Below are 22,750 nucleotides of genomic sequence, written 5' to 3' on the forward strand. Positions count from 1 at the left end.
TCCCAAAATGCTGTGATTACAGATGTGAGTCCCGTACCTGGCCCTGAGTTATTTTTGACAACATATTTGTCCCGTGGTGCTGACCCGAGCTGAGAGCTAACCTGTCCCAGATGCCAGCCGGGACTGAGCAACTGCAGCACCCCTTGCTGGACTCGCCCTGCCAGGACAGCTCTCCAGCTTGCCAGCTAAGAGGTGACAGCAAGGCTCCACAAGCACATTGGCCTAAGAGGTGGGGCTCATGGCACCGGGCCAGGCACGAGGAGAGGATGACAAGTCCCGACCCTTGAAAAGCCCAGCCCAGAGGGGAGTCTTCCTGGCAAGGACAGCAGGATGAGGCAAGGGACAGCTGACGAAGGAAGCAGAGGCTGCCATGGAGACGGCACAGGAGAGAGGGAAGTGAGGGCTCTTCCAGGGAGCCTGGCACTCCAGAAGGCCCGAGTTGCAGGTTCCAGGGTGAGTGAGATTCCGGCTGAAAATTCCAAGCAGCAGCAGAGAAGCCACAACAGCTTCCCTACCAGGCTTTCCCTGACACACTGCCTTTCTTTTCCCCAATATGTAATTTTCCCAACCCAGAGCAGGGAGCCCCATTTTTAGAATAAATTTCTCTCTGCATTAACTCCCCACAAGCCCTGTAAGCACAGGGCTTGTCTCAGTCTGGGGTGGGAAAGGCTTCTACCGACTTGCTTTGCTCACTGCACTGAACACATGGATTCCGTCTGTCCATCTGCACATGCTTCACTCACTGCACTGAACACATGGATTCCGTCTGTCCTTCTTGCACATGCTTCGCTCACTGCACTGAACACATGGATTCCATCTGTCCGTCTGCACATGCTTCGCTCACTGCACTGAACACATGGATTCCGTCTGTCCGTCTGCACATGCTTCGCTCACTGCACTGAACACATGGATTCCGTCTGTCCATCTGCACATGCTTCGCTCACTGCACTGAACACATGGATTCCGTCTGTCCATCTGCACATGCTTCGCTCACTGCACTGAACACATGGATTCCGTCTGTCCGTCTGCACATGCTTCGCTCACTGCACTGAACACATGGATTCCGTCTGTCCGTCTGCACATGCTTCATTCTCTGCACTGAACGCAGGGGTTCGTCTGTCCATTTGCACATGCTTCGCTCACTGCACTGAACACAGGGGTTCGTCTGTCCGTTTGCACATGCTTCGCTCACTGAACTGAACACGGGGTCCATCTGTCTTCACATGCTTCACTCACTGCACTGAACACATGGATTCCGTCTGTCCATCTGCACATGCTTCGCTCACTGCACTGAACACAGGGGTCCGTCTGCCCGTTAACACTCCTAAAAGCTAGTGGACTTCTTTTAGACTTCAGAGATGATGATTCTGCACACACTGCTCTCCTCAGTGTCAGCGCATCTCTGTGATAGTGACACAGCAACATCCATGTCTCCTTCCTGCAGATGGTCCCTCACCCCACTCCTCCCCCAGGCTATTTATGATTGTGGTTTGGGGTGCCCTGCCAGCCCACCACATCATCTACTCTGTAGGGGACAGAGCAAGGTGCAGCTCACTGTGACACGGCAACATCATCCCGTGCCCAGCTCAAATGTTCATCCGGCTAGTGCACGAGGCGGGAGAGGTATGGAATTACCGGCTGGAATCCGACACTGGCTGAAACACTTCTTTCCACAGGGTAAAGGCAAGCATCTGTCAGGTCAGAACAAGCTTATGTTGCTCAGACTCAAATGTCTGTTTTACTGAAGAAACATGCAAACACACCACGACCTCTTCCATCTTCTCTCCAGGAAGGAAAAGGTAGCCCTCCTGAGCTAACGGGGCTCCCTTTCTTAGGGTAGAGAGGACCTAAAGTACAGGTGGAGCTGGAGGCATTTGGCCAACGTCCTCAATCAACAGTCTGCATGGCAGTTTGCATCCCATCAATGATGGCTCCTGGGAGGCTCTCCCAGACCTCTCAAACAGAGCGAGCACTGTCCCCAGCCTGGTGGGTGTCCCATTTAGACAAGGGACAGACTGCTCTGACAGTCACTGAACGCATGAAGCATGTTAGCTAGGCCTTTGGCTGAATTTCCACGTGTGCTGTGAACCACGGGGGCCTACCGATTTGACTTTGGTCTTCGGACTGGCATGACTTAGGCTGCAAGCTGGAACCGGAGGCATTGACAATGATGACGCCTGGAACCAAGATGCTTCCGGACTTCTGTCCTGATCACAAGGCTGCCTCTGAGGGCCAGTCTCCCGCTCTGGGCCTCCCCACGTACCACCGGTGCTCCAGCACCTCTGAGGGTTCTCAGCGAGCTTTGAAGAAAGCTAGAGTACTTCATGAGCAAGTCCGATCAACAGGGGTCTACTCTAGGCAAATCTCAGCCTCAGCAGATGGACTCAAACCTGCTGATCTAAGAAAAGTCTGAGGGACGACTCTGCCACCTAGTCGAGAGGTCCAAGCGCACCAGGAGCCTGGCACAGGCAGCTGCGGGCCACTCACCTTATCCATCCGGTCTTGTTCCACACCAAATTTCCCTCCATAGCCGTGGGAGGCTTTGGGTCCTGTTTCAAGTTCCTTCTCCTTAAGGGTCTGATGTTCTTGAAAGACATTCTCCCTCAGCTTGTGTATGCTTGAAGGAAGAGATGGAAATAGGAACAAATCAATCAACAGATGTGCAGCTTTGCCTCCCGGTGTGATAAATAAGAACAGGTGACATTATCTTTGTAAATCTGCCTATCTGATGTTCACCAATTCTCTCCCTGCACTGTGCCTTCCTGACTATTCTGCCGGCTGGTACACCCACTTCGGCAGTCCGCAGTGTGAGATGCACGCTCCGTGGGAGACAGAATGTGAATCTGAAGGCAGACAGTGGGGTCATCCCAAATCCCTGCTAAAGATGGCTCTACCCAAACCCGGCCTTTATTCACACACAGAGAACAGGAAAGCCAGTCTGTAATCATGCAGAGGTAGAGGGGAACACGAGGCTATGCCCCCTTTCCCAGTCATTGGCAGAAGTCCAGTGGTGCTGAACATGTAGATGGCTCGTCTGTACTTGAAGTACTCCAGCTTTTTTATACATTCAAAGATGTGAGGAAAGCGTTTCAGAATTTAAAATCTAAACGCCATTGACAATGTTTAATACAGCAGATGATGAAACAGATGACAAGGTGTGCTCAAATCTGGCAGGCAGGACACAGCTGTCACTGAGAGACCCCAGCATGGTATGAAGGCCACTCTGGCATTCACACTTTCTGCCCAGGAGACACCAGGCCGCCACCTTCGACATCTGGACAACAACGCTAGAATTGAGGATGAAATACAAACCAGGCTCGGAAACTGCCCAGTACCCTGGTGAGCAGGGGAAAGAAAGACGCCACTCTAAAACCCGGGAAGGCCCCAGAGCATGAAGAACGGGCTCATTCCCCACGTGCTCCTCTCTGAATTCTAAGCAACCCGAGGCTTTTGTATTGGAGAGTTGCTTTTTTCTCCAAGCCACCCTCCAAGACATGTTTTGAAGCTACAGGGAACACAAGAGATGAGAAGAGGTACGATGACTCAACGAATTCATGAGTCTGCTTAACGCCATAGCAAATACCCAAGGCTACAGTGGACTCCTAAGTCAGCCCATTCCAGTCTCTTGTCCCGGGCAGCCGCACGGCCACTGGAGTTCCGAAGTTGCTTCTGTGGAAGGGAGTGTGCTGAGCAAGCCAGGGAGGGACTAAAACTTGCGTATAAAAAGCCACTGTGGGCCAGGTGCAGCAGCGCACACCTGTGATCCCAGCACTTCGGGAGGCTGAGGCAGGGGAATCACCTGAGCCCAGGAGTTCAAGACCAGCCTGAGCAACAAAAGCAAGACCCCGTCTTTAAAAGAAATGAAAGAACTTAGCTGGCCATGGTGGTGTGAACCCATGGTTCCAGCTACTTAGGAAGCTGAGGGGAGAACCCAGGAAGTCAAGGCTGCAGTGAGCTATGATGGCACCACTGCACTCCAGCCTGGGTGACAGAGTGAGACCCTGTCTCAAAATAAATAAATAAATACATCTTTAAAAACAAAAATAAAAAGCCACTGGGCAGACTGTGCCTTCTTTTCTGGATGATGGACTGAATCTTTCACAGCTGAAGGGACCATGGCCAAGCAGGACAGTCTCGCCAGGATACTGAGGCGGTCACCGGGTCAGTGGTGCTGCCTTCACAGCCTGGGAAAGGAGGATCCACTCTGAACCCAGTGTGGCCTAAAATAAAAGTCTGAGCACATTTTAAAAGTTCCTTTTATCTATACTTCCTGAGGAAAAAAAAAACTGCCCCAAGAGCTGGCATTTTAGATAGTGCCAAGTGAGAAACAATGACAGGGTTCACTCAGTTCCCTCCTCTGGGCTTTTGATAAGCACACAAAGCTCACAGTACCCCACGATTAATACATAATCATTTCCAGATAATAAAAAAAGGGACAGGGCATTTAAGGTCTCAGTTATTCAGACATCTCATACTTCAGAAACCTCACGCGTGTAAGGTAGAGCTTAGGGAAAAGTGTTCCCTGAGAAAAGCTACAATACTGAGAAGCAGACACTCTAAAATTATAAATATGGAAATTGTTTGCAATGGGAATTTAAAAATTACTGAGCACATAAGTATCTAAATATACACATATAAACACACACATTACACACACACACATATATGTGTGTGTCTTATATTCATTTACTGCATGGTATCAGGTCAAGAAGATAAAAGCAGTTTCCACACAGGCTGTCCCTCCACCGACAACCATGAGCTCTGTTGCACCTGGGGCTCCACCCACAGAGGGGCCCTCGGGAGGGTGGTGGCGACGCCTCTTACTTGATATGCTCCTGGTGCCCGGAGCCCTGCACGGTCTTGGCACCCCATCTTTGCTCCTTCTCACTCACATCATTCTGAAAAGAAAACCGACTAGTAAATCTCACAGCCTGGATTGCAACACCAACAAACCACCACCCCATCAAAGAAAAACCCAGGAGAGCCACTTCCACTTCACGAAAAAGGAAAGCAAAGGCTGGCGGCTCCTACCACAAAATCAGGGTCGGTCTCCCAGTCATCGGCCCCCGCGTCATCCTGGGTGATGGACACAGCGTGGCCTGCTGAAGCTTTCCACATCTGAAAGAGCGGCCGGGGAGGGTTACGGAGGCCTCAGGGTGCCATCCACAGAGGCCAGCAGATGAGCCCTTTGGCCAAAACTACCAAGATTCTAGGCGACCCAGGAGGACGAGGCTGCAGGACCAGCCAATCCTTCATGATCCCTAAGCCTGAATGACAACCACAGGAGTGAAAGAAGCTTCCCCTCGGGGTTCTAATACTGCTGTCCCCTGGCATCAGAAATATATTGCAAATACTCTTTGGCTTCAACTCAAGTGAGAAAATTTTCTGGAAAATAAAAAGTCGGGTGTGCACTTACTGCATTCATTAAGAACATATTCCCGTTCTGCCCAATCATATGATAGTTTCCAACCAAAAATAAACGCACCATGTGTGTTATGTATTATAAAAACACTAAATGTTACGAATGGTAGATCTCACGGTATGTGTATTTTATCACAATTTCTTAAAAAGTGCACCCATTTTGATTTCAAGTGCTTACTGAAACGATAACAATAACTTTCCTAATTCAGACTTACAATTTAATAAATGTTCCAAGTAATTTATCAGAGAATTGCTTTACTCTCTACTTGGGAGAAAACAGAATTCTGTTATAGAGAACAATGGCACACCTGTAAACCCTAACAAGACAATTCTTCTTGTAACTGCAGTGGTAAAATCGAAACTTTTAAGGGTTTAAAAAAAAACAAACTATGTATAAAAAGAACTGATTCCTTTTCCACAGAAATAGTAATAAAATTTCACATAGGCCATAGAGCAACTGAGAGATTATTTTAAATCAAACAACCAGAAGCTGTGCCCAGGGGTCTGAACTGGGGACACCCAATTCACTTTTCCTCAGGTGCCATGTTGGGACTCTAGCGCCCTGAATCTGAACGGGACAAAAGCCCTTGGCAGCTTGAGAATGTCCCATCTGGCTCCTCCCCGTCCAGCCTGGCTGGGTCTCAAGTCCAAATCCAATGTGACAGTGAGGCACCAATCAGAGAACCATGCTCTCAAATTTCTAGATGCGACTTTGTCTCTCAGGGAAGAACTGTCTGCCAAGGGGTGTAGCAGGACCAACAATGCCCCTGGAACCTCGAGTCAATGCCCAAAGCATGGCAAGAAATTTCCAGAGTGATCTGCTTTTGTCAGGATTTTAGAGAACAGATGATTAGAATCTTAGAACTGAAAGGCACAACCAGTCCGTCTTGTCCCAATGTGCCCATTTATAAATGAAGCAACAGCTGCAGGAAAGAGAAACGGGAGGCTCAGTCTCCGGCTGCCCCACGGCATCATGCTGCCCTGGCGAGGGGGCTGCCCGCCTGCGGAACTTCAGCTGCCTATGGTTCCCACCACTGAGGAAGTGGCTGCAAGAAAGGACGGGAGTCCCTGCAGGGCTGGCGAGGCCAACCTTCAACACCAAGTCAAAGGTGAAAGAAGGCCGGTATCTTTGCCTGGTACTTCCTCAGGCTCCTCAGGGAAAGATTAGCAGAGAACAGTCTCCACTCATCTTCCTGGAGGCAGCTTCACCAGGGGGCGGGGCAGGCACCTGCAAGCTTCACAGGCCTGCGCCTGGGGGCCCCATCCACTTTCATGGGGTGGGGAAGGGGCCAGATTTCCCCCTCAGGGAGGACAGGAATGAGTTCCCTTCCTCAATTCCAGAGTTTTCTGCAACTGTCTCCTCTAAGCCATACACAACAGAAACCTGACTTCATCTTTTAAACAATGAAATTTCCTCCCAGAAAATTATCATCTCTCTCCCAGTAAATCCACAGACACAGCAACCTCCCCCGTTTCCTGTTAAAGGGATTTTTGCCCTTTCCATCCACAGGAAAAGAATGTTAGGATGTTCACCATGCACAAGTACCTTTCTTTCCGCTTGGAGATAAAAGGCTGTTCACAAAACTCTGTTTAAAACACAGTAATCCAATGAGGAATTTCCAGGCATTGGGGAATGATTCCGTCTGTAAAAAGATTAAGAGTAAAAGCTCAGAAGGATGTCTGTTAAGCAGCTCCCTGGGCAAACCCTTCTGTGTGGAGATCTTTTTAGAAAACTTCAGAAATCCTCCCAAATATAACAAAGGTTTTGTGATGAAATCTGAAATGAGGATGGAAGATTTGCATTTTACTAATTAAAAAGTTCAACACAGAGAAACTAAAGAAATAAGTTTTAAAAGATTTCTAACTACATGATGATTCTTTGTTGTTTTTGTTTGTTTGTTTGTTTTTTGAGATGGAATTTTGCTTTTGTTGTCCAGGCTGGAGTGCAGTGGCACAATTGTGGCTCACTGCAACCTCCACCTCCCGGGTTCAAGCGATTCTCCTGCCTCAGCCTCCCGAGCAGCTGGGACTACAGGCATGAGCCACCACACCTGGCTAATTTTGTATTTTTAGTAGAGACGGGTTTTCTCCATGTTGGTCAGGCTGGTCTCAAACTCCCGACCTCAGGTGATCCGCCTGCCTTGGCCTCCCAGAGTGCTGGGATTACAGTCATTAGCCACCATGCCCGGCCTACATCATGTTTCTTAATGAATGCAAACAGAAATTACTGCCTTAATTGCTAGTATGCGTTTACTGTTTGCTATAATTCTGAGAGATTTTCACTTTTTATTCATTCTAATTAATAACATTATAAAATAAAATTGTTACTGTGAGCTTTTTAACATAAGAAAATCACTCCTTGAGAGGATCATGATATGGCCGGGAGAAAACACAGGTACAGTGACTGTCTCAAGACATGACAGCAGCAGCTGGAGAGCCGAAGAGGAGGAGGCTGCATTCCTAATGAACGTATATGATTACTGCACAGGGGGCAAGACTCCAGTTCCCCAGAGGGTGGCCAAGCACGTGACCCCTTCCCTAGGACCACACGTCAGCCTCAACTGGACACCATACTGCTAAACATCACACATCGACGAATGAAATCCCCTTGTCCCTAGGAACAAGCTGGCCACAGGCAGAGTGGTTTCTCATGCATTAGGTACTAGGGGATGGTGCCTGGCTGGCCCTCCTGGCAATTAAGTTCCTATCTGGTTCCTGACCCAACTATTTGCTCCATCTCTCTCCCCAATTCCCTTTGGCAATCCTAACTTCTCCAGATTGCTTGGTACATTCTGGTTACTACAGTTATTAGTGTAATCAGCAGGCATCTATACAACTCTGTCTAAACCATTAGCCAGACATGGTCGTGTATACCTGTAGTCCCAGCTACTCAGGAGGCTAAAGTGGGGGAAATGCTTGAGCCCAGGAGCTCAAGGGTGCAGTAAGCCATGATCACACACCACTGCACTCCAGCCTGGGAGACAGAGACCCTGTCTCATACATAAATCAATCATAAAGTAAAACATAAAAATCTCATGAGCAGCTAAGGATAGGCTCAAATCCACAATTTCATACTCTCAATGTTTGAAATTAAAAAAAAAATCACAAAAGTAACTAATAGAAAATAGGCTTGATTATTTTGTGGATCCAAAGATAAAGCCTCTAGACCCCTACCTCAAAACCATACAGAAAAATTAACTCAAAAATGAACTAAAATCCTAAAAAGGTGTAAATTTTTGTGACTTTGAATTTGGCAATAGTTTCTTAGATACGACACCAAAACATAAGAGGAAAAAAATAAATTGTACAAAATTAAAAATTTTGTGCTTCATCAAGAAGGTTACAAGACGATCCCAAGAGAAAACTATTTTGAACCGTATATCCAGAATATATAAAGAACTCTTGGCTGGGCACGGTGGCTCACGCCTGTAATCCCAGCACTTTGGGAGGCCAAGGCAGGCAGATTACCAGGTCAAGAGATCGAGACCATCCTGGCCAACATGGTGAAACCCCGTCTCTATCAAAAATACAAAAATTAGCTGGGCATGGTGATGCGCGCCTGTAGTCCCAGCTACTCGGGAGGCTGAGGCAGGAGAGTTGCTTGAACCTGGGAGGCGGAGGTTGCAGTGAGCCGAGATTGTGCCACTGCACTCCAGCCTGGGCGACAGAGTGAGACTCCGTCTCAAAAAAAAAAAAAAAAAAAAAAAAAGGAACTCTTATAATTCAATAATAAAAAGGACAAATAACCCCATTTAAAAATGGGTGAAGGACCTGAAGAGACATTTCTTCAGAGGAGATATACAAATGGCCAACAAGCTCAGGAAAAGTTTGTTCAATGTCATTAACCATCAGGGAAACGCAAATCAAAACCACAATGAGAACCCACCTCATACCCACTAGGATGACTAAAATAAAACAGACGATGACAAGTCTCAGCAACGGTGTGGAGAAACCGGAAGCCTCATAGACTGCTGATAGGAATGTTAAATGGAAAAGGTCTGGCAGTTCCTCAGAAGGTTAAACTCAGGTACTGTATGACTCAGCAACTCCACTCCTAGGTCTATGCCCAAGAGAAATAAAGTATAAGCACATAAAAACTTGTGCATGAGTGTTCAGAACAGCACCATTCATAGCAGCCAAAAAACGGAAACACTCCAAATGTCCATCAACTGATAATACATAGCATGTGGTCTACCTAACAGAAACGCATTATTTCCGCCACAAAGAGGATCCAGCAGTGACACCTGCTGCAGTGTGGAGGGACCTCAAATCCATTACGCAAAGGAAAACCATGCACAAAAGACCACATATTATATGATTCAATTTCTATGAAATGTCTGGAGTTGGCAAATCTACAGAGACAAAAGATACATTACTGGTTGCCCAGGGCTGGGCAGATGGTGGTGGTGGGGATCGGGAAGTCATGGCTAAAAGGTACAAGAGCTTCTTTTTGAGGTGATAAAATTATTCTGAAATTGATTGTGGTGATAGTCGTACAACTGCATGATGATCCTAAACACCAGTGGACAGTATACATTAAACAGGCACATTGTATGGTATGTGAATTTTATCTCAATAAAGCTGTTACAATACGGTTCAAAAGATGATGACTCTGTCCAACCTCAACATTAAACCTTCCTTGCAAATGTCAGTGTACAAATCAGATTGCACAAACGTGAAGTAATCTTGCTGTCTAGACAGAGTGAAAAATTCCTCTATACAAGAATTTTTTTTTTTCAGAGTCTTGCTCTGTTGCCCAGGCTGGAATGCAATGGTGCCATCTTGGCTCACTGCAACCTCTGTCTTCCAGGTTCAAGTGATTTTCTTGCCTCAGCTTCCCGAGTAGCTGGGATTACAGGCATGCACCACCACACCCAGCTAATTTTTTATGTTTTTAGTAGAGATGGAGTTTCATTATGTTGGTACAGGCTGATCTCCAACTCTTGGCCTCAAGTGATTTGCCAGCCTCAGTCTCTCAAAGTGCTAGGATTACAGGTATGAGCCACCACGCCTAACCGCCCCCCACCAGCCTTTTTTTTTTTTTTTTTTTTTGAGTCAGGGTCTTGCACTGTGCCCCAGGCTAGAGTGCAGGGGCACAATCTCAGCTCACTGCAACCTCTGTATCCCAGGCTCAGGCGATCCTCCCACTTCAGCCTCCCGAGTAGCTGAGACTATAGGAATGCACCACCACACCCAGCTAATTTTTCTTTTCTTTTTTTTTTTTTTTCTTTGAGACGGAGTCTCACTCTTTTGCCCAGGCTAGAGTGCAATAGCGTGATCTTGGCTCACTGCAACCTCCACCTCCTGGGTTCAAGCGATTCTCCTGCTTCAACCTCCTGAGTAGCTGGGACTACAGGCGCCCGTCACCACACCCGGCTAATTTTTCGTATTTTTTTTAGTAGAGACGGGGTTTCACTGTTAGCCAGGATGGTCTCGATCTCCTGACCTCATGATCTGCCCACCTCAGCCTCCCAAAGTGCTGGGATTACAGGTGTGAGCCACCACGCCCGGCCAATTTTTCTATTTTTAATAGAGACGGGGTTTCTCCATGTTGCCTAGGCTGATCTCGAAACTCCTGGGCTCAAGCAATCCACCTGCCCTTGGCCTCCCAAAGTGCTGAGATTACAGGTGTGAGCCACTGAGCCCGGCCGAAGAATGTTTTAAATGACAGGACAGAAACGTCCGTCTAGCATCAACTTTCCATTAGCCTCAGCATCTATGGCAGAGCAGGAGGAGAAAGGAAACAGACATCTGCTTAGCCAAAATCGCCATCACAGGCACACTTCCTACACCACACTTACTCAAGGGAAACCCTGCCCCCAACATTTACTCTGTTCACTCAAAGCAGTGTGTGAGCAGATGGGGTGGGCTTGGGCCACAGGGAAAGCCAAGCCTGCTCCTGGAGCACAGTCCCCTGCTCTTGGCTGGCCCAGGCCATGGGAATACTGCAACACAAGGCAGCAACCAGCGCTCACAGCAATTCACATTCTCAGGACACCTTTTTCAGAGCACCTACTGCATGGCACAGACTGAATATCTGAATTGCCAATTATGTGCACTGTCATTTTAAAAGTGTTTTAAAAACAGGTCCATCAAAATGCTACAATTAAAAGTCAGCTTTAGCTGGGCCTGCAGTCCCAGCTACTTGGGAGGTTGAGGTGGCAGGATTACTTAAGGCCAGCAGTTCAAGGTTGCAGTGTGCTAGATGGCACCTGTGAAGAGCTGCTGCACTCCAGCCTGGGGACAGGGTCTCGCTCTGTCACCCAGGCTGGAGTACACTGGTGCGATCGTCTCACTGCAGCCTTCAACTCCTGGGCTTGAGATCCTTTGCCTCAGCGCTCCGAGTACTGGGACAACAGGTGCACGCCAGCATGCACAGCGAATTTCTTTTTTTCTTTCTTCTTTTTTTTTGTAGACACAAGGTCTCCCTATGTTACCCAGGCTAGTCTGGAACTCCTGGCCTCAAACGATCCTCTCACTTTGGTCTCCCAAAGTGCAGCGATTACAGGTGTGAGGCAACGCACCCCCGCCCCAGGCCAAAAGAAATTTCTTTTCAGTAAGATTTAGCAGAGGGTTAGCTTCCAGTTCTAGGGGACCTAATATCAAAACAACCCTGCCTCCCCAACTTTTTATAGAGTCCCACTTAAAAGACTCTTCCTTGTTCCTTGAGTATCTGGCGAATACTTCTCTAACCAGAGGAGAAATAGGACTGACTCAGTGCCCTGGAGCCGGTGACTCACCCACACGGTCAAACACGGGAATGGAGACAGGGGCAGGCGGCCAGCCCCTCCTGCACCACAGCCTTGGGCCCGGCCGGGCTTGAGGGCTGGATCATGCCTTAATGACCTAGTGGGTGAAGTCCCCCCATAGAGCCTGTGCAGCTAAGTCAACACTGAACCCAAAGGGAGCGCATGGGATTGCAGGGAGCGCTCATCGGATGCCTCCGGAGCTTCCTTCCGCAGGAAATGAATTCCTCCCCAAAGGGCCGACACGCCCACAGATTCCAGTGGGAGGAAGCTCTGTCCCTTCTCACCCGAGGCCTTCCAGCGCCGGGGATCAGGCATCCGTTAGACTACGCAGGTGATGGAAACGTAACAGAAAGCCCCAAAGCACCGTTCCGGTGATTTTTAAACACACCCCGAAGGAGGGACGGTTCCAAATTTAGAGCCTCACGACTAGCTGCAGCCGCGCCTCGCTGCCTCCATTGACCTGATTGCAAAACCTTCGCTCAGGCACAGGCCAGGTAGATCTCCAGCTGCTCCGCCACGTCCCACGTCCCACAGCGAGCCCCTCAAAGCCGTGGACCCCAGGCGCCTTGACCCTGCGGACCCCATCTTTCCCCTGCACACGGATCCCTCCCCTTGGAGCCCCAATCCCCTCCCCTCGGACCCTATCCCTTTTCTCTGCGCCCCGACCCTTTCCCCTCGAGCCCCAATTCCCTTCCCTCGGACCCCATCCCTGTAGTCCTGCGCCTGGACCCCTTCCCGTCAGACCCCAATCCCCTCCCCTCGGACCTCATCCCTTTCCCTCTGCGCCCGGACCCCTCCTTCTAAAACCCCTCGCCCTTTCCTTGAGACCCCCCACACCCACCTTCCACGGCTCCTCCAACCCCGGCCCCCGCCGCTCGGACCTCCGAACCCCACAGGCCCAGCCCCTCCCCCTCGGGCCCCAATCCCTTCCCCCTCGGAGCCCACCCCCCTCTCCTATTCCCTCGGACCCACGACCCCTCCCACCCTGGCTCGTCTCCGGTCCTGGGGCCCTCCAGGGTCCAGGGAGCCTCCCCTCAGAGCTGAGACCCCCACATTTGGCCCCTCTCCAACCTTCCTCCGCGGACCCCAGCCCCGAGCCTTCCGTGCCCCTTTGCCCCCTGAGGCCCTGACCCGTCCTCGTGGCCCTCGCGGACCCCCGGCCCTCGACCGGCCCCGCCCCAGGCCGGGAAAGCCTCGCCACTCTGCCCCGAAACCGCGAGCGGAAGAGCGGTGAGACCGCTGCGGCCGCCGCTTCCTTCCCCTTTCGCGGCCCGGCGACGCCACAGGAGGGAAGAAGCAGAGCCGGGCCTGCATCCCGCGCGGACGTCGCGCTCGCTCACCGCCGCCTGGGGTCAGTCCGGCCCGGGTCGGCCCTGGATCCCGCCGCGCCCGCCGCTCCCAGGCGCCAGGCTCTACTTCCGGTTCCGCGGGCGGGGGCGGGGCCACATCCGGGTCCCCGCGCGGTCCCTCCCCCTCCCCCTCCCCCTCCCCCTCCTACGTCCCGGCCCCCAAGAGCCCCGGGGGTCTGCCAGCAGCTGGCGAAACGCTAGCCCGGTCTGTGACGAGTTTGCAGAGCGCGCTCGAAAGTAGCGTTGCGCGCGCAGACGAGGGGCGCTGAGAAGCACACAGCCCACGGCGGGGTCTCAGGATCCGCGGCGCTTCCCGGGGCCGAGGGAAGGAAGCCAGCCCAGGCGATGCGCATGCCTTGAGCCCGGGAGCTGGGAGCCTCTTCATCTCTCCATCTTCTCTTCGCGCGCACCGAGCCGTCCTCGTCCGCTCACCATGCACCCCTCCAGAAAGGGCCACATGCGTGCCAGCGACGCGAGCCCCGGCCACAGGGACCTAGCAGCCTAGAAGGTGAGTCAAGCATTAAACCACATGGGTACTCACCTGGGAAATGAGATAAATGCCAAGAAGAAGTGAGAGTTTCATGACATCGTACTGGAGAGACGGTAGGACCTGAACCCCTGGGAGACCAGAGGTTTCTTTGGGCGATTCACATGTTAGCCAAGATGTGAAGGCCCCATAGGAATAAACAAGGTAAGGAGGGAAGAATTTTCCAGGCCAGCCAACAGGAGGTTCAGAGGCCCCAGGCAGGAAAGGTCTTGCAGCAGGGGAACTGAAGGAGGCTCAGCTCAGCATGGCAGAGGGCTGGTGGTGCAGCGGAGCTGTGGTGTGAGAGGGGCCAGGTCATGCAGAGGCCGAAAGAGCACAGCGAGGACCTCGGTCTTTATTCTGGGAGACATGGGAAGTCCTTGGAGGAAGTTAAGCAGATAAGAGACATCATGAAGTTTGGGCCAGGCGCAGTGGCCCACGCCTGTAATCCTAGCCCTTTGGGAGGCTAACATGGGAGGATCGCCTGAGGCCAGGAGTTCGAGACCAGCCTGGTCAGCATAGTGAGACCCTCCCCGCCGGCCTCCTGCCATCGCTAAATAAATAAGACATCATGAAGTTTGAATTGTAATGAGATCACTCTGGCTGCTGTGTGGAGAATGGATGGGAGAAGGGCCAGGTAGAGCCTAATGTTGCCAATTCAGGCAGACCACTGGTGGCAGGTAAGATGGGGAGAAGTGGATAGATGCAAGAGGCATTTAGAAAGCTAAACTGTCAGATGTGAAGATGCACTGGGAGTGCGGGTGGCGGAAGGAAATGTCAGGTGTTGATCATTTTTTAAAGGTAAAATCATGACTTTCATACACGTATAAAATAAACACGTCCAATATTTTATTTAACTCAGTAATGAATACGTCATAGTTGTTACAAGTTGTTTAAAGATTTTGGCCAGATGGAAGGGCTCATGCCTGTAATCCCAACACTTTGAGAGGCCAAGGCAGGAGGATTGCTGGAGGTCAGGAGTTTGAGACCAGCCTGGGCAGCATGGCAAGACCCTGTCTCTACCAAAAAAACATTTTTTTTAAGACAAAAATTAGCCAGGTATGGTGGCGTGTACCTGTGGTGGAGGCTAAGGCAAAAGGACCACTCCAGCACAGGCAACAGAGACCGTGTCAAAAAAAAACAAAAACAAAAACAAACAAAAAACAAATAAAAGAATGCTGAAATGAATTTGCAAAAACTGATCTATCTCTAGTGCAATGGTCAATTGCATTTAACTGGACACACTTAATTTGCATTTTCTGTGGACAAGGATTGTTGGCCAGGCTTGTCATCCCAGCACTTTGAGAGGCAAGGCCAGAGGATTGCTTGAGCCCAGGAGTTCAAGACCAGCCTGGGCAATATAGACCACATCTCTGAAAAAAAATTTTTTTTTTTACGTTGCTGACTGTTTTTTGTTTGTTTGTTTGTTTAATTTTTAGAAACAGGGGCTGGAGTGCAGTGGTGCAATCAAGGCTCACTGCAACTTCGACCTCCTGGGCTCAAGTGTTCCTCCCACCTTAGCCTCCCAAGTAGCTGTAGCTGGAACTACAGGCACATGCCACCACACTTGGCTAATTTTGTTGTTGTTGAGACGGAGTTTCCCTCTTGTTGATGGAGTTTCCCTCTTGTTGCCCAGGCTGGAGTGCAATGGCACCGTCTCGGCTCACCGCAGCCTCCGCCTCTTGGGCTCAAGTGATTCTCCTGCCTCAGCCTCCCGAGTAGCTGGGATTACAGGCATGTGCCACCACGCCTGGCTAATTTTGTATTTTTAGTAGAGATGAGGTTTCTCCATGTTGGTCAGGCTGGTCTCGAACTCCTGACCTCAGGTGATCCTCCCACCTCGGCCTCCCAAAGTGCTGGGATTACAGGTGTGAGCCACCGCGCCCGGCCTCTAATTTTGTAATATTTTTGTAGATACTGGGTCCTGCTCTGTTGCTAATGCTGATCTCCTGCGCTCAAGTTGCCCTCCTGCACTGGGATTACATGTGTGAGCCACCACAGTGCCAGGCCACATTGCTGCCTATTTTTTAAAGGTTAATTTCTACCTCTACAGAGGTATGAAATCATAGTCAAAAAAGCAGGCATAGCCGGTGGTGTCCATCTCAGAGGGGGCCCTGTGACTGCATTGATCCAGCACAAACCCCTCCTGTCAAGGCCCTCACTGCATCACACCCTTTGCCATAAGAGGTCATAGTCACAGGTACTGAGGATTAGGCTGTGGACATATCTTTGGGCTCCCACAGAAATGTTCTTATTTCTATTAAAATTGGAAAAATGAACTTTTAGGTTGAAGAAAATGCGTTTTATTCAAGAAAACATTTAAAGAAAATATAGTGGCTGAGTATGGTGGCTCACGCCTGTAGTCCCAGCACTGTGGGAGGCCAAGGCAGGCGGATCACCTGCGGTCAGGAGTTCGAGACCAGCCTGGCCAACATGGTGAACCCCTGTCTCTACAATTAAAGTACAAAAAGTAGCCGGGCGTGATGGCGGGTGCCTGTAATCCCAGCTACTTGGGAGGCTGAGGCGGAAGAATCACTTGAACCTGGGAGGCGGAGTTTGCAGTGAGCCACGATCGTGCCACTACACTCCAGCCTGGATGAGAGAGTGAGACTCCGTCTCAAAAAAAAAAAAAAAAAAGTATATATATATAGCAATATATTTTTCCTTACAGTAACATGATTATAAAACATAATTTTTACTGTTTTTCATGGACGAAGGGGACCACGAAGGCAAAAAAAATCACAACTCAGCCTTCCTCACAGGCAATCCAGATTTGAAAGGCAGATGATTGAAAGGGCCTTGGAGAGGGCTCCAAAAGGAGGCATCTTGACTGAGCGTAACAAATGTGGGTATTGGAGGCCAAACAGGGCATAAACGGGGCAGGCGTACCCAGAAGCAGAGGCCTCACGTTCGAAGGGCTGCCACGATGAGATTTTTCAGGCAGGGTATTCCATTTTTTCCTCAAAACAGCTTTACAAGCTGGAAATCATTGTTGTAAGACCAGCTTTATTGACATATAATTCACATACAATTCAGTACAAACAGTCAGTATTTTGGGGTTTTTTGTAGCATATTCACAGGGTTGTACAACCGTCACCATAGCCTAATTTTAGAACATTTACCCTCCCCCAGAAAAAAACCCTACTCATCAACTGCCAGTCCCCTTTCGTCCCCTGTCCATCAGCCTGAGCAGCCAGTCCCCCTTCATCCTCTGTCCCCCAGCCTGAGCAGCCATGAGTCTCCTTTCTGCCAGTGAGGTGGATATCATTGCTTCCCTTTGACAGAGAAGGAAAGCCAAAGCTCACTGCAGACTTTTCAGCAGGAGGGCAGTGTTCCTGGCTTAGAAAGACCAGTCTGCTGCCGGTGAAGAGCGGGCTGCTTCAGAGTGGCTCCCAGGGAGAAAGGGGCAGCGCCCTCTTCCACATGCCCATTGTGCTCTGCGGGACAATGTGTGGCAGAGACTGAGGCTGGCCGCAGAGGAATTACACATACAGTGTAAAATTTGCAAAGCAATGAGTATAGCTGTGCTCAAAAATAGGTGGAGGCCAGGCACGGTAGCTCATGCCTATAATCCTGGCACTTTGGGAGGCCAAGGCAGGCGGATCACTTGAGGTTAGCAATCTGAGACCAGCCTGGCCAGCATGGTGAAGCTCCGTCTCTCCTAAAATTCAAACAAACAAACAAAAACAAAAACAAAACTGGTGCAGGCGTGGTGGCTCACGCCTATAATCCCAGCACTTTGGGAGGCCGAGGCAGGTGGATCACTTGAGGTCAGGAGTCCGAGACCATCCTGGCCAACCTGGTAAAACCCCATCTCTAATAAATATACAAAAATTAGCCAGGCATGGTGGCAGGCGCCTGTAATCCCAGCTACCTGGGAGGCTGAGGCAGGAGAATCGCTCAAACCCAGGAGGTGAAGGTTGCAGTGAGCTGAGATCGCGCCATTGCACTGCAGCCTGGGAGACAGAGCGGGACTCCATAAAAAAAAAAAAAAAAAAAAGGTGATATGTCTGTGAGCCAGAAATGAAGAGGAATGCAGAGTGCTGAGTGGGCCTGCAACTGCAAACCTGCTGGGCCTGGTCACCCATGCTTGTAGAAGAAGCACGCAGCCAGGGCACGCCAGTGGTCCCAGCTACTTGGGAAGGCCAAGGTGGGAGGAATCACTAGAGCCCGGGAGTGCAAGACCAGCTAGGGCAACACAGTGTGACCTTGTCTTAAAAAAATAAAAAGAAAAATGTTAAAAACCCATGCAGCCAAAGAGGGATATCAAGACAGCCTTATGGCCAGGACCTGAGCAAACCAGTCTGTAACTTAGGGTGCAGATGGGATCTGGGGCATTTGCACCACCACGCAGGTCTGTAGGACTCAACACACGTGACAGAGACGTAGCTGTCCACCCAGTGCCCCCGCCCTCCTTGGTACTAAGTGGACATGTGGGTGTCCAGCTCTGCTACATTCCCCAGCTTCTCTTGGAGTTGGGAGCTGCCACGTGGCCAGGTTCTCACCCATGGAATGTGAGGGGAAGTGACATGCATGGCTTCTGAGCCCGGACCATCATACCTCCCCGGGGCTGCCTCCTACCGTGGACCAGCTTCCTAGGCTGCTGCTACACTTTATGACAGACTCAGTGCCTCAGAACAATGCAAACATATGCTCTTCAGCTCTGGAAGCCAGAGTCTGAATTCAGTGTCATGGGCTAAAGTCAAGGTGTCAGCAGGAGCTCATTCCGTTTGGAGACTCTAGGGGAGAAACCATCTGTGGCCTTTCTAGCTTCTCGCATCCCTCAGACCCACGCACTCATCTTCACACCTGTTTTCTCTCTGTACGGATATGTCTCTTTGCCTCCCTATTACAAGAACACTTGGGATGCCATTTCAGACCCACCCGGAATATCCAGGATCATCCTCCCATCTCAAGGTCCTTAATGTCATCACATCTGCTAACTCCTTTTTGCCATGTAAAGCAACATTCACATGTTCTGACGATTAGGATGCAGACATATTTAGAGGCCATTATTCAGCCTACCACAGGTGACAGGTGCAACCTCGGAAGCCCTGTGCTGAGGATGGCAGAGCCCAGCAGCCTGCGTCCCTGTAAGACTGCATGGAACAGATCTTCCTTTCTATCCCTTTCTCCTCCTCTGCCTGACCTGGACATGCACCCTGGCCTGTTACATGAAAGCAAAAGAAAATCCTGTTGTGTTTAAGATACTGAGTTTGGAGTCCATTTGTTCCAGATATTTAGCCCACCCTAGTACAGAGAGGTTAAGGCAACTGCAGAACGGGGAGACAGGCAGCATCACACACAGTGAGGAAGAGAAAAAATGAAACATTTCCTACTTAAAATGAACGTAGAATGTAAGTTCCAAAGGGATTGTAAAAATAAATACTCAATAAGAAAGCCAAAGGCCAAGCACAGTGACGCATGCCTGTAATCCAGCACCTTGGGAGGCCAAGGCAGGTGGATTGCTTGAGCTCAGGAGTTCAAGACCAGCCTGGGCAACATAGTGAGACCCTGTGTCTACAAAACTTTAAAAAATTAGCCAGGTGTAGTGGCCTGTGCCTATAGTCCCAGCTACTTGGAAGACTGAGGCAAGAGGATCAGCTGAGCCCAGGAGGTCAAGGCTGCAGTGAACCATGATTTCGCCACTGCACTCCAGTGTGAGTGACAGCCGGAGACCCGGCCTCAAAATATAAATAGGAAAGCTAATACTGTGAACAATGGGAACGTGAATTACCAAACTTGAATTTTATATTATAGAACATGAGTATGATTTTAAGATATGTATGTTTAGAACCAGGCCATGTGGCTCATGCCTGTAGTCCCTGCTACTCAGAAGGCTGAGGCGGGAGGATCCCTTGAGCCCAGCTGTTAGGAGTTCAAGGGTACAGTGAGCTATAATCATGCCAGTACACTCCAGCTTCGGTGACAGAATGACTCGGACTTTAAAAAAAGGGGAGTGGGGCTGGGCGCTGTGGCTGACGCCTGTAATCCCAGCACTTTGGGAGGCCGAGGTGGGAAGATCACCTGAGGTTAGGAGTTTGAGACCAGCCTGGGCAACATGATGAAACCCCATCTCTACTAAAAATACAAAAATTAGCTGGGTGTGGTGGCGGCCACCTGTCATCCCAGCTCCATGGGAGACTGAGGCAGGAGAATCACTTGGACCCGGGAGGCAGAGGTTGCAGTGAGCCGAGATCACCATTGCACTCCAGCCTGGGTGACAATAGTGAAACGGTCTCAAAAAAAAAAAAAAAAAAAAAGGAAAAATGTTACCCAGATTGCCAACCCACTGAATCAAAAGCAGCAATAAATCTTGGTTGCTTTTTACCATAACATTTTGGGGTGGGTTTTTACACAGCAACAGGTAAAACAATATAGCAGACCATCATGGTGTGGGAGTCGGGGACAGCGTAGAAAATATTAGACAGTAGAAAACAGAAGGGTGTATATATATATATATATATATATATATTTTTTTTTTTTTTTTTTTTTTTTTTTTTGAGAGGGAGTCTTTCTCTGTCGCTCAGGCTGGAATGCAGTGGCACGATCTCTGCTCACTGCAAGCTCCGCCTCCTGGGTTCACGCCATTCTCCTGCCTCAGCCTCCCGAGTAGCTGGGACTACAGGCGCCTGCCACCGTGCCTGGCTAATTTTTTGTATTTTTAGTAGAAATGGGGTTTCACCGTGTTAGCCAGGATGGTCTCGATCTCCTGATCTCGTGATCCCCCTGCCTCAGCCTCCCAAAGTGCTGGGATTACAGGCGTGAGCCACTACGGCCAGCACTTAAGGGTATATTTCATATACATATTGACAAAATAAAAATAAATGCCAAACTCTGTAAAGTATTTGAAGAGATTTATTCTGAGCTAAGTGTGAGGGCCATGATCCATGACACAGCCTCAGGAGGTCCTGAGAACATGGACCCAAGGTGGTTGGGTTACAGCTTGGTTTATATGTTTTAAGGAGACGTAAGACATCAATCAGTACATGTGACGTATACATTGGTTCCCTCTGGAAAGGTGGGACAGCTCAAAGCAGGGGCTTACAGGGCATAGGTGGACTCAGATTTTCTAATTGGCAGTTGGTTGAATGTGTTATTATCTAAAGACCTGACAGTGGTAGAAAGGAGTGTCTGGGTTAAGATAAGGGGTTGTGGAGACCAAGGTTCTTACTGTGTAGATAAAGTCTCATAGTTGACCACCTTTATAGGCAATAGATTGCAAATGTTTCCTATTCAGACCTTTCAAAGGTGCTCTCAGCTCATCTCTTCAGGATCAGAAAAAGACCTGGAAAGGAAAAGGGAATTCTCTACAACAGAGGTCCCCAACCCCTGGGCCATGGTACCAGTACCGGACTGTGGCCTGTTAGGAACCAGGCCCCACAGCAGAAGGCGAGTGGCCAGTGAGGGAGCATTACCACCTGAGCTCTGCCTCCTGTCAGACCTGTGATGCCATTAGATTCTCATAGGAGTACACACCCTACTGTGAACTGCACATGCGAGGAACCTAGGTTGTGTACTTTTGAGAATCTAATGCCTGATGATCGGAGATGGAACAGTTTCATCTCGAAACCACCCCACACTGTCCGTGGAAAAACTGTCTTCCACAAAACCAGTCCCTGGTGCCGAAAAGGCTGGGGGTCGCACTGCAGCCTGGGCGGCAGAGTGTAGGTTGTACAGAATGTAAATTTCCCCTAAAAGAGCTTTGCAGAGCCATTTCACAATGTGTCAAAGAAATCTATTTGGGGTAAAATACTTGGATTTCTTTCAGGGTTTGCTGGCATGTGATGCTATCCTAGAATCAGGTTGGAATTTGGTAGCGTATTGGTACAAAGAGTCTGTTTTGTCACTCTTAAGATCTTTGTTGTAATGTTAATGCTGATCATCTGTGCCTGAACTCCAAAGGGAAGAGGGTATAATTAGGCACCTCCGACCTCCCACTTCCCGTCATGGTCTGAACTAGTTGTTCAGGTTTTTTTTTTTTTTTTTTTTTTTTTTTTTGAGACGGAGTCTCATTCTGTCGCCCAGGCTGGGGTGTAGTGGTACGATCCCGGCTCACTGCAACCTCCGCCTCCTGGGTTCAAGCGATTCTCTGCCTCAGCCTCCCGAGTAGCTGGGACTACAGGTGCCCACCACCACGCCCGGATAATTTTTTGTATTTTTAGTAGAGACTGGGTTTTGCCATGTTAGCCAGGCAGGTCTTGATCTCCTGACCTTGTGATCCGCCCACCTTGGCCTCCCAAAGTGCTGGGATTACAGGCGTGAGCCACCGTGCCCGGCCACTTTTTCAGGTTTCTTTGGAATCCTCTTGGCCAAGGGGAAAGGGTCTATTCAGTTGGTTGGGGGTGCTTAGAGTCTTCCTTTTGGTTTACATACAGTATCAATGGCTGTGTAATTGTCAGAGGCGTGTGAACCAGAGCAACTCCATTTGGAATAGGAGCTGGGTAAAATGAGGCTGAAACCTACTGGGCCGCATTGCCAGATGATTAAGGCATTCTAAGTCACAGGATGACGTGGGAGGTCAGCACAAAATACAGGTCAGAAACACCTTGCTGATAAAACAGCTTGCGGTAAAGAAGCCAGCCACGGCCGGGCGCGGCGGCTCACACCTGTAATCCCAGCACTTTGGGAGGCTGAGGGGGGGTTGATCATGAAGTCAGGAGTTCCAGACCAGCCTGGCCCACATGGTGAAACCCCGCCTCTAT

The 22,750-nt window shown here is 49.7% G+C and overlaps 1 protein-coding gene across 5 annotated transcripts in view; it reads right to left on the reverse strand.

Annotated features, from left to right (window-relative positions):
• Nucleotides 1-14,381, reverse strand: part of CTTN (cortactin) — a 39,595-nt gene extending 25,214 nt beyond the window's left edge. For 2 of the 5 annotated variants that reach the window (XM_030917198.1, XM_030917195.1), the window contains exons 1-5: nt 13,511-13,635; nt 6,968-7,064; nt 5,032-5,118; nt 4,825-4,898; nt 2,488-2,617 (exon numbers count right to left, since the gene is read on the reverse strand). In XM_030917198.1, coding sequence (XP_030773058.1) covers nt 2,488-2,617; nt 4,825-4,898; nt 5,032-5,118 — 291 coding nt within the window. In that variant the 5' untranslated portion in view covers nt 6,968-7,064; nt 13,511-13,635. Of the gene's footprint in view, nt 1-2,487; nt 2,618-4,824; nt 4,899-5,031; nt 5,119-6,967; nt 7,065-9,307; nt 9,482-12,161; nt 12,312-13,510; nt 13,636-14,060 lie in introns of those variants that run through there. The other 3 variants (XM_030917196.1, XM_030917197.1, XM_010382098.2) reach the window with 3 other exon arrangements.
• Nucleotides 14,382-22,750: the final 8,369 nt, after the last annotated feature.

The sequence above is a fragment of the Rhinopithecus roxellana genome, chromosome 15 (genome assembly GCF_007565055.1).
Source record: "Rhinopithecus roxellana isolate Shanxi Qingling chromosome 15, ASM756505v1, whole genome shotgun sequence".
In the NCBI taxonomy this organism is placed as follows: domain Eukaryota; kingdom Metazoa; phylum Chordata; class Mammalia; order Primates; family Cercopithecidae; genus Rhinopithecus; species Rhinopithecus roxellana.